The 12,032-nt window shown below is 43.3% G+C and overlaps 1 protein-coding gene across 1 annotated transcript; it reads right to left on the bottom strand.

The window, feature by feature from the left end:
- Positions 1–3,741: 3,741 nt before the first annotated feature.
- On the bottom strand, positions 3,742–10,872 carry SFRP2 (secreted frizzled related protein 2). Its single transcript, XM_042466431.1, has 3 exons — positions 10,252–10,872; positions 7,723–7,803; positions 3,742–5,019 (listed from the first exon to the last, which is right to left on the bottom strand). The coding sequence occupies exons 1-3, from the start codon at positions 10,790–10,792 to the stop codon at positions 4,715–4,717; spliced, it is 927 nt and encodes a 308-aa protein (XP_042322365.1). The 5' UTR covers positions 10,793–10,872; the 3' UTR covers positions 3,742–4,714.
- Positions 10,873–12,032: the final 1,160 nt, after the last annotated feature.

The raw sequence follows: 12,032 nt of genomic DNA, 5'->3' as shown, positions 1-12,032 counted from the left end.
ACACAATACACTTATCCTCTTATGCAGATTAACCATGTTGCAAGGTTATTTATATAGCAAAATTTTAAGGCTATGGTTTGATATTAGTCAGGATTTTGCAAGATTGCCTCCCTTGGCAAGAAAGCACTGCTGTAGGGTAATTGAGTCGTATCTGGGCTTAGCACTATTGCTTTGCTCCTGGCTGGAAGCATTATCTTCTCTGTTTTTAAGGCCTTCTCAAACTTCATGAAGGGGATCTGCTTAGAATATTTGAGTCTTGTTCACAATCTATTTGTGCCAGCCTATGACCTGGAAATCACCCACTGATTAACACCTCATGCAACTTTGTTTCTGGAGACTCACTTCTGACAGACTGGTGACCCAAGTGCAAGCCTCCCATGACCTATATACATCCTTTAAGACTTACTGGCTTGAAATCCCCCCTTGCATTAAAAGAAAGAAAAGATTAGAAATACATTTTCAGGTTATATCTGTTATTATGGGAAGACTATCCTGCCTTTTGACAAGAATTGTTGCTACTAAGAAATCCATAGTTTTCCACCCTGAATTCTGCAAAAATCCATGATTTTTTAAAAATGTAATAGATTAGATAGATTCCTCTCTCTCTCTCTCTCTACACACACACACACACACACACACACACACACACACACACACACACACAATATCTGTACCTATGAACATTTTAAAAAACCAAAGGTTGAGAACCCTGCCTTCTGGATGGTGTTGGATTACAGTTCTCATCATCCTGGCCATGGGTTGGTGCCAGTGAGACTTGGAGTCCAATATTATTAGGTGGTCCACTGGTTTTCCTTCCCTACAGTAGACATTCAATATTATTTTCTAGCATAAAATATAATGAGGCTAACTGTATTGGTGCTTTATGTGGACATAGGAGCATGAGACTGTCTCTTAAGTGCTACTTTCCATCTCTCTGATAAAACGCTTTAACCATTGGGTTTCTCAACATATATTATGGGACCAGTGCAATCATCCATTCCATTTTTACAAGAGCGCTGGTCCCTACTTGTAGGTCTCCTGCCACTATACAACCCCAGTTGGCAGCCTTCCTCTATATCAGATGTCGGCAACTGGGCTTGGGGTGAAGACAATTTTTGACCCCTTACTCCAACACAACTGAAAACATAAGCTCAATAACTTCAATTGAAAACAGCTTCGAGATAGGATGTATTAGGAGGGAGCCTCACCATTAACATCTATGCATGGTTTTCAAATGAAAAATATCTATAGAATCACAATCTAGGGGCTTTGGGTAGGTGTCAGGGGGGCAGGTGTCAGTGTTCCATGGACCATGAAAGTGGGGTCTGGAAGCCATATGCCATTCATATTATGCACTTTCTCTACTGCTGATCCAGACGCAACTTTTCTTTATAAAGGAGTTGCTGATAGTGGTGGGGAAATTAATCCATGCAGGACATTCCCATGGTCAACTGACAGGAACTTAATGTTGAAGGTGTGTTGGCTACTGCATCAGTCCCTCTATATTTGTAATACCCAATTGTTAAAGCATTTTATCACAGGCAGAAAAACAATCAACCAAATTAGCCCTTGTTAGGCATGCATTTTCAGATGAATACATAAAATATGCATAGAGCTTTGGGGGGAAAGCTTTTTTGGAATGTGCCAACATTACCAGTCTGGGGGATTCTGGGGGTTGTCATCTTTATAAAAGGATCCCCCCCCCCCCTAGATTCTGGGTATCTGTGGTGAAACGTTTTGTTGTTGTAGTGTGCCTTCAAGTCATTTCCAACTTATGGCACCCTAAGGTGGCAACCTGTCATGCAGTTTTATTGGCTTGATTTGTTCAACCTGTAGTCCTGTGAAGCCTAAATACCCTGAAGCACCAGATCACATCTGATTTTGGAAGCTGGATAGGCGACCACCAAAGAATACTAGCTGCTGTAGGTTGTATTTCAGAGAAAAGCAATAACAAACCACCTCTTTGGTTTGCCCTATGATCGAATTGCCATAAGTGGACTGGTGACTTGAAGGCAGGTGTACGCATGCACCTTCAGCCCTGCCTCTCCCAAGTTGCATTGTTCCTGTGACTGTCAGTGTCATATTTAGCATAATGGTGAAATGAATTGCTTGCTATATTCATGCAGCCTCTTCACACAATTTGGAAGTCCCAATGAAGTGTCGCATGACACTCATGGGCCTTATACAGAACATGGTGCAGGTAGGGATAAGAAGAGCATTCCAAACTTGAGGAAGGCTACGCATACCATATTGATAGCAATAGCAAGTACATTTCTATACCACTTATCAGTGCACATAAGCACTCCCTAAGTGGTTTACAAAGTGTTAGCTATTTGATCAAACTGGGTACAGTGGTGCCTCGGGTTACGAAAATAATTCGTTCCGCGGCCGCTTTCGTAACCCGAAAAGCCTTCGTAAGCCGAAAACCCATAGGCGCTAATGGGGAAAAAGCCGCGGCTCTGCCGCGGCTCCATTTAAAACAGCGCCGGAGTTTTTTCGTAACCCGAAAAAACTTTCGTAACCCGAAACAATAAATCCCTATGGGATTTTTTCGTATCCCGAAAAATTCGTAACCTGGGTATTTCGTATCCCGAGGTACCACTGTACTCATTTTAGCAACTTCGGAAGGATAGAAGGCTGAGTCAAGCTTGTGCTCTTGGCTGGTATTGAACTCACAGCCTTGTGGTTTGTGAGTGAGTGGCTGCAGTACAGGCATTTAACCATTGTGCCACCAGAGGTCTTATCATAGATCCCCTATTTATATCACTATATATGTTTTTGTTTAGGTGCTAGTTAAGTATTTCTTGCCCAAGTCCGGTTGAAATAAATTTGATTTCTTCAGCTGACCTTCAAACAGTATTTCTGTTTTAATAGTATGTCAACCATAATTTCCTTCTTTAGAAAGATATATACATTTATGAAATTTAATGAAACAATCACAGTGAGTAGGTTGGTTCTGGTTTTGTTCATTGTTGGGTTAGACTATGCTTGTTATTTTGAAAGAGGCTAGCCTTTGCTTCTAAGGTGGCCTAGAGAGGGAACAAAACATTTTCTATATCGGCCTTCTCATCCAGCCAGCCCATAAGGACCACTTGCTTTTCCAGTAACATTCTGAGTGACAGGTTTGTGTATTAGTTCAAGCAATGCAAATACATTTTTATTTATCCTTTAAAAACTATCTTTTATTGGAGGCAGGCAGATCTCATTATAGGAAGAGAATTATATGAACTCATTTTTCATTGTTGCTATATAATCCTTTTTTACATTGCTATGAACCACACTGTGGTACATCTAAATGGGATGTACATAAAGATTACACTGAAGGATAAACATGTTTAAAATGTGGTAAATAGCCTTTGGCCAATGTCAATACCATAAAGGTTCTAGTCATATGGATAAAATAAAAATAGCTAAATTCCATGGAGGGGAGAGCTTTCCCCACAAATACTATTGCTTCCTCAGAGACATCGTTGATCCCACCAAAAAAGACAAAGAGTAAACTACAATATAAAGTTTATGTACAAGAATATAAGGTTTATCTGAAATATTTACAGGTTTTGTTAAAGTAATATTTTACAACTCTTTCAGAATAACCACTAGTTATATTACACTTAAGCTAAAGAAAGGTTTAATTTGTGAAGGCAGAAGTATCATAGCGACACAAAACAGAAATCCTCCTCAAATGTGCAGGCAATGTAAAACGATCATTACTGGCAAATTTGTATAAAATACTGTGTGCAGTATGGTTAATATGCCTTTATTGATGCAGTTTCTGCACAAGCAGCACATGCGTTAATGGTATTTTCTCTATATGAATAAAAACAGTCTGCATGTTTCATACCAGAACAAATTCCGCACCACAGTGGCCAACACCCTTCTCCCTCTCCTTGGCCACTATGTAATACAGATTTATGCCATAATCCATATTCACAGGATTAAGTCCCATTAAATGAAATGATGCTAACTCCCAAGAAAGTGTGCAAAGGATTTTGTGTTCAGGTCCACTGAAATCAACAGACTAAAATGTGCCCAACACTACTGGACGGTGTCCAGCAACAATAAGGATTTCAGGTGACTATCTTTAGTTCTCATTTCTCTCAGATTCATACTTTCTAATAGAATTAAAAGCCATTAGGTGACTTGACTCATCATTTTTAGGAAGCAACAATTTTTAAAAAAATGTGTCCTAGGCAGTGATATCTGGGTTTTAATATTTTCTGGAGCCCTGCCACAGAAATGACAGGGCAACAGTATCTCATGGTGACTTTCTTACCATGTCAAAATCAAACCTGGCAAATTGGGCTTGATACTTGACAAAGCGATGCCCAATGCAGTAGAAAAATGTAAGCCACACAGAAGTTACTGAATGATTACTCAGAATGGACACCCAAAATGAATTATTATATGCCCCCCATGATCAAAGTCACACTTTGCAACATTGCAAATAACTAGCTCTAAGCAAGATACTTTGATAAAGTCACATAAAAAATTCATGATTTCGTAATTATAGTTTCACTATATGTACAGAATTGGGAATGGCTCCCTCTTCTCCCTTTATTATTATTATCATCATTATTATTATTATTTAAAAAAGCAATGAATGGCTCTGCCTCTCCCATGCCTACTGTGCTTTTGAGGCTGAAGCAGGAAGGTGCAAGAGAGGTTTGGAAGAGCTTGAGGTTGGTGACCAGGCAGGACCAAAAGCAGCAAGGAACTAGCACTGCAGCTTCCGGATGCTCCGGGAGAACCTCTTGAATGCTCGCTGACCTTTCTGCCATCGCTTGACAGAGGTAATCACCAGCTCCCCAGACAGCCTCTGTCCCATCACTAAATAGGGGGCATTGATATCATTCATTTCATCACAGGTACACTGCAGGCCACCTTTGAGCCAAAGCACCGTCTTCTTCAGATCCCTTTCTGTCACCCCATTCAGCTTGTAGATGGTTTTGCTCTTTGTCTCCGGAGTGATCTTGGTGTCCCCATTGATGTAGGCGATCTCCTTCACTTTTATCTTCAGAGCTAATAGGGAGGAGGGGAAAGGGAGCACGTTGACAGAAAGAGAGAGAGAGATTTTCCCCCATTAGTGCAAATAAAGAGAACCTGGGGAGAGAAGACTTCTATTGCTAATTAAACTGTCAGGGTCTGACAGAATGGACAGCAGGTGGCTCCATTTCTAAAGCCACCAAGGGCATGCAAGTCATTTCAGTTTGAATCAATCTTTGGGTGTGCTTTTTTTTGAAAAAGAGCGAAAGAAAGAAAGAAAGAAAGAAAGAAACTTTTCTTAATGGATTTTTTCCTCCAGGTTCTCTATCATTTGCAAACATAGAAAGGCCTGTTTCATGCATTAATCATGCATTTAAACCTGGCAGGATTCATTCTCACCCAAGCTGCAGAAGGAAAGGGGGAAAAGTCTACTCTTTCTACTAGGAAATTTGATCTCAGTGGTTGCTGAAAATGGTACACTTAATTTACGAGGATAGACAGATTCTTAGGTGAACCTCTACAGAGTCAATATGGCTGATGTATTATATTTGAAGGAACGGGTTAAAGAGAAAGAGAATTGGTTTAACAGCTGGATTTGATTTGGTACAATAACTGGAAGAGGGGAAAACACAAATCTCATTAAGAAACCTAGCCATAAAAAAAAAAAAAATCTAAATACTTCATGCTGGACGTGCCAGATGAAAATGTATGACTAGTTATATGAGCACTAACTCATTGTCTTTGCAGTTCTTTACTGATAACAATACTAATCCCTGTAAATTCCACTGCAAATACTTCTACGGTTATAATCTGATAAAACTGTAACATGTGTTTATAATAATAAACCTTCTTTCTATGCCAACTATTTTTCTCATTATCTTACTTGTTCAAGAGGGATTTCCAATCACTTGCAACCCATATACGTTCATCTTTTTCCAAAGATACTCCAGCCACCTCACCTCTGCAAAGTAATCCTCAGCCTGCTTTCTCTAAAGCACTTGAGCAATAGTTCCTGGAACGTGCAATCTTCAAGGGCAACTTTTTAAAAAGGGTGTTTCTCTCTCTCACTCCCCTGGAATGCTTTGCTATGATTATTGTGGACTTGGTTGTGCTTTGTTGTAGATTAATGTTAAGATCTGTAAATCACGTTGCATGTCAGAAATGCAAAACAAACTAGAAAGTTCTGGAATAAACTGGAATATGCCTCAGCCTCTTTCTTCTCCTTCTAACTTCTCAGTTGTCTCACCACCACAAGAAGCCAGGAGAAATCCCTGCCTCACTCTTGGTTCTCAGCAGGATGGGTGCTCAGCACTCCCCCTCTCCTCATGAGAAGTTGGGAATTGGAGAGAATAAATCCCTCCACTCTCAGATTCACAGCAGGACAGGAGTTTAGGCCTCACTTATTATGCCTCCCCCACTGTAAGATGGACAGAATTGAAACAGAATAAAGCCGACGTCCTTAGCAAAACCTTGCTGTCTGGCTTTTCTTTGCATGCTTTCAGATTCATCCATGTATGGGTATCAGTGTGGTCCAAAATCAGCAACCAGAAAGTTACAAGCACAGGTCATGACAACCTTTAGCATTTTATGTTCTAATTCTGGGGTAGAATTTCATTAAGCCCATAAAGAAAGCAGAATTCTAAATGAGTTCACTTTTGCATCTTGTAGAAGTTTAACTTTCAATGACAGAAATTGCTTGGTGTCTTCATTTTTATTGTTATAAATATTTTAAAAAGACCATACACAAGACTATACATGGTTAGCTAGTTCCTGAGTTCTGTCCTATTCTAAAATGATGATGAAAAGGAAACCAGGGGAAGCTGCAGAAGCATGTGAAAAGAGGGCTAAATCAACCTTTGCTCTGGCATCATGGGAGAAGGCAAAGGAGATGCGTTTAGACTAGGCAGAAACTTGCTGTCTATTCGAGACATGAGTTATCAGGGCAATTTTGACTTTTCTGGGTGCTTCCGCACTGTAGAAATTATGCAGTTTGACACCACTTTTACTCCCATGGCTCTATCCTACAGGATTCTGGGATGTGTTGTTTTTATGAGGCACCAGCGCTCTTTGGCAGAGAAGGGTAAAGACCTTGCAAAATTACAAATCACAGGATTCTGTATGATGGAGCTACAGCACTTAAAGTGGTGTCAAATTGAATTATTATTTCTACACAGTAGATATATCCTGTGTTAGACTTCACCTGTTTCTTTGTTCGTACAAGTGAATGGCAGCTATAATAATAATAATAATAATAATAATAATAATAATAATAATAAGTATCCCACCTCTCCCTATATTCTACAGGAGAAGAGTCCAATGTCATAGGGAGCAATGTTGCTGTGAGTTTCTCCATTATTCCCAAATAGTAATCAGGACCAATAAGGATTGCATGGAGAATGCCACTGCCTACGAGTTACCAGACATAGCGACAGACCCTTTGTTAATTTTAAATTGAGCGTGATTGAAATATTCATGCCAAAGAAGTAGTCTCTGGCACCCAGAATTTGTTGCTCCTCTGGACTAAAAATCATTTCCCTTCCTAATCACCTATGGTTGCCTGGATTTTGATTCTTTGCGGACATAAAAACATCAACCCATTTGATTTGCAGGGTGTGGGTGAAGGGCACTCCTTCAGCTGTGCTTCTATTTTGCAAAATCTATTTTTACAGCAGTCAAAGTACATTAGCTTACAAAAGATCAAACCAAACCATTTAGTTACAGCAACCTCCTTAAACTTACCAAAGTCATTTTTGCACAGGTTTTCCACAATCTCATTGTCATCCTCATTCTTGCTTTTGCAGGCATCACAGACTTTGGGTGCTGGAAGACATGGATTTTTATAGAGAACTTTTCAGCAGGGATATTCAAAAGAGAACAGCAGGTGGCGTTGGGAGATAAAAAATATACCCCTTCTAACATATAGCTACGTTTATATCTACATCTGCATTTATCTCAGGCCACCAAAATCCTGTCTTATTCTTAGATGTTTTATTCCTGTCTTTCTTCAGTGACTTCATGGCAATGGGTAAGGCATGGTAGAGATGGAGATGGCAAACATGTCCGGGTGGAAACAAAAGTCATGCTAATATATATCAAAAGAAATGCAGTGGGAATGCTCAATTCATTGGATGGTGGAAAAGGAGATGTATGTGAATTCCCTGAAGGGGATTAAAGAATTTTCTCCCCCCTCCAACACCCCACAGGCTCCCTCTCCCCCAGAAGGAATAGAAATCAATGCCTTGCTGGAAAGACTGCAAGAAAAAAGACTGACAGTACAATGCAGAAGGTTTTCCTTGACAAGTTTGCTTCAGGAAACCTCTCCTTCCCACTCCTGGCCTCTTTAGTCCTTCATATTAAAATCCTGGGGAAATGTCATCTCTTCTCCACATTAGTTCTCAGAGGTAATCAAAACTTTTCCTGCAACTATTAAACTGGTATCAGACTAATAGGGTGTAATAAGAAACTATGTAATTGATGCTCTTTCTGTTTATTTCTCCCATCAATGAACATATTTAGACATTAGCAGCATGCTCTCTCCTCCCAGTTCTTACCAATGGAGGGGGGGGAATCTCCCACCATCTCCTACCTTATTTATTTATTTTCGGAACAATGCTTTTACAGTGGCTGAAACGACACTAACCAGTTTAAAAGGGAGATGAGCAACTCAATAAGTTAAAGATTCTTTTTCTATTTGCAAAGCAGTTGCAGGTGAAAGGGCTCCATAATTGCAAAGTCCCAACAGTTAGAAAGCAAAGAGCTTTGCAACTCCCAGGGCATGTCACTTGGAGGCAAGTTCCATGAAGTTCAGTGCCACTTTCTCCCAGGAATTTTACCCACTTCATTAGTGAGCTCTACCTGAATACTTTTGAGACTTACTTCCAAGTACACAGATAAAGATGTTGCACTGGTAGGATCCATGTAAGGCTGCACTGCGGAAATAATGCAGTTTGACACTGCTTTAACTCCCATGGCTCCATGCTCTGGTATTTGTAGTGTGTTGTGGCACCAGAGCTCTCTGACAGAAGGTTAAACATCTCACAAAATTACAGCTCCCAGAAGTCTACGTAGATGCAGTCCCAAATGCACAGAAGTGTAGCATGAACCCATTTGCACTCAGCTGTCTAGGGCTTGCTTTTTTGTATATTAGTGTTGCACTGTCAAACCTCTCAATTCTCTTTTCTTTATTTTTTTGGCAAATGGATATGTCTACTTCTGTGGATTGAGGACTGCGTCTATGTAGACTTCTCCTTGAGGTTGAACTCCCTGTCTTTAGGATTGTTTGGGCTCTTTCAAAATTTAGGAGAACTGCATGTGTGACTTCTTCAACCACACTTTTTTTTTTGGCAAAAGGGTGCAAGAGAGCTGAATGCTATGAAAACTCTTTGTATAAATCTGCCAGTCTCAAAAGGCACCACTGGATTTTCTGTTGTTCTGTTGCAATGCAGGTACGCACTTGAAGGCATCTTTGGCATAAGGCGACAGGTGACCTGAAGTCACACAGAAACACAAGGTCTCACATAAAATGAATGATGTGCCAGATAAGACATCTGTTTCAGTTGTATTATGAGGAATCTATAACGTTCTCTGGAGCTTTGCTATTTTGTAGTGCTCCCTTAAAAGTATGTGTAGTGTGGGTGGGAGGGTACTCTGTTGTTTCACACAGACTTACTCCCTGGCAGGATGCTTAGGATGCGGTGAATCACTTTTTAAACTACAACTCTCGCAATCTGGCTAGGAATGATGGATAATTGGGAGTCCGAAAAGAAAAGATCCATTTCCAAGCTCTGCCTAAGGCTGTAAGCCTAAGGGTACCCAGCTGGCAAGAAGACCAACTCAACACCCTGCCACTGATGCCTGGTCAGCTGCAGTCCCTTGGCACATTTACAATGGAGTTAGCCCACTTGGGCAAGTTATATGCTCTCAGCCTCAAGGGAAGGCAATGGCAAGGCTGCTCTGAACAAATCTCGCCAAGAAAAATCCCACGATAAGGTTGCCATAAGTTGGAATGATCCCCTCCATCCTATGTCTCCCAGCCAGGCTGCACCTTGACTCGTGGACTCCTTGCCCAGGGCCATCCCACCCATCTTAAGTGTAGGAGTCTCAGGGACTGAGCAGTTGGAGCTACAGGGCTTGGAAGAGGATCAACGTGTTAATTGCTACCCGATATGCCTAGACTCCTGGAGTCCTGGAGGGTGATCCCAGTGGGCTCCCTGCCCCGGGGGTTCCCCTCCAGCCCCCCCCCCTCTCTCTCTCCCGGGGGATGCCTACCTTCCCTCCAGGGGGTGGGCAGGGGCTGCTCGGCGGGTCCGGCGGGGGGGATGCAGAGGTCGTTGTCGGGGGGGAAGCGCCGGCAGTCGAGCATGTCCGGCCAGGGGAAGCCGAAGGCGGCCATGACCGGGGCGCATCCCTCGCGGACCTGGGCGCAGAGGGAGAGGCAGGGCAGGATGGGCTCGTCCAGGTCGTCGAGGCAGACGGGGGCGAAGAGCGAGCAGAGGAACTTTCGGGTGTCGCGGTGGCACTGCTTCTGCAGCAGCGGGATCCAGGCGCCCGCCTGCTCCAGCACCTCCGCCAGGCTCTCGTGGCCCAAGAGGTTGGGCAGCCGCATGGACGGGTACTCGATGCCCCGGCAGAGCAGCAGCGAGGAGGGGATGGCCTTGCAGTTGGAGCGCTTGGAAGACGAGGACACAGAAGCCGCCGAAGAAGAGGAAGAGGCAGCCAAGTCCGGCTGCCCGAAGAGGAAGAGCCCCCGCGAGGCCCCGGACGAGGAGGCCAAGCCCAGCAGCAGCAGCAGAGGAGCCATCCCCGCCATGATGGTGGCGGCAAGGCAGAGGAGCCCCGGACTGGCCAGAGCAGAGGCACCTCCGAGCCCCAGCGCCTCTCTGCGCTCCCCCTCCGCTTCCCCCCAAAAAAGCCCCAGAAGGAGGAGGAGGGGGGCAAGGCCGAGGGGAGGAGCCACGACGCCCACCAAGGGAAGGGGAGGAGAGGGACCCTCGGAGGGGGGCCTGCTCCGTCCGCACTGCAGGGATAACCCGCTTTGATCCCGGAGGCGAGGGAATTCCGGGCATGGGCATCGGGGGGACGTACTGAATCAGATCCTAGTCCTTGCCCATAGAGAAACCATCCCTGCTGCCCCCCAAGGAATCAACTTGGGAAATACTCGCCTATAGGAGGGATACTTGCCCCATGGTTCCCCAGTGTATGCCCCAATGATTCTCCATGGGCAAGGATGGCTTCTCTATGGGCAAGGACTCCCCTATATTTCCTTAAGGTCAAGTATTCCCCTATCTTTCCCTATGGGCAAGTACTGTCATTGGTTTAGTCCATCCTCCCAACTACCATCACCAAGATTTCCCAGCCTTGAGCCATGGCCATTGAAGGGGGCTCAGACCATATTCTTTCTCCAGGGTGCATCCACCGTCCTTAGGCTTGGTGTCGCCCCCTCCATTGACGTCCTCCTCCTATCCAGACTCCTTCACCTTCATTCCCCATAAGCCACTGAAGGGCTGCTCAGAAAGCCCTCCCTTCAAATTACCGCCTCATGCCGAAATGTCTGGACATGTCCAGAGTCAAGTTCTGGGCCAAGTGATTTTTTTAAAAGAGAGAATCAATTCTGCTTCATTTGAGGGATGCTTTAAATGCACTTTAATCTGTCTTGAATGCTGAAATTAGCCCCAGTGTGAGAAACTCCTTTGTCTCAATGTCGTGCAAAAACCATCCATGCAGCTGTGGGTTATTTACAGGTTATTCCCGGGATAATCACACTTCACACGTGGTGTCATGTGAAAACCATTTCCACAATTGTGGCTTAATCATGATTAATCACCATTTGTTCTTCCAATTTTCCTCCATGTGATGAATTCCCTAGACTCAAGTCTACTTCCTCCAAATGCATATGGAGATGCCTATGCCTCAGGTACATTCGGCCAAGAAGGAAGACAATCATCCTTTCCCAGGACATGGCCTTCTGTCCAGGGAGAATGTCAAAGCATCCTCCATTTTGAGCATGACCAAGAAGCATGTGTTTACATACTTGTATACTTGTCTACACC

Source organism: Sceloporus undulatus, chromosome 5 (genome assembly GCF_019175285.1).
Source record: "Sceloporus undulatus isolate JIND9_A2432 ecotype Alabama chromosome 5, SceUnd_v1.1, whole genome shotgun sequence".
NCBI lineage: Eukaryota > Metazoa > Chordata > Lepidosauria > Squamata > Phrynosomatidae > Sceloporus > Sceloporus undulatus.
The sequence above is the reverse complement of the archived record's forward strand: the minus strand, read 5'-3'. Positions and strand labels throughout refer to the sequence as shown.

Coding starts and splice junctions, on each gene's coding strand:
- SFRP2 (XM_042466431.1), bottom strand. CDS start 10,792: ATGGCGGGGATGGCTCCTCTGCTGCTGCTGCTGGGCTTGGCCTCCTCG. Junction 7,804..10,251: donor GCCCACCCCCTGGAGGGAAG/GTAGGCATCCCC, acceptor CATGTCTTCCAG/CACCCAAAGTCTGTGATGCC. Junction 5,020..7,722: donor CCTGTGCAAAAATGACTTTG/GTAAGTTTAAGG, acceptor CCTCCCTATTAG/CTCTGAAGATAAAAGTGAAG.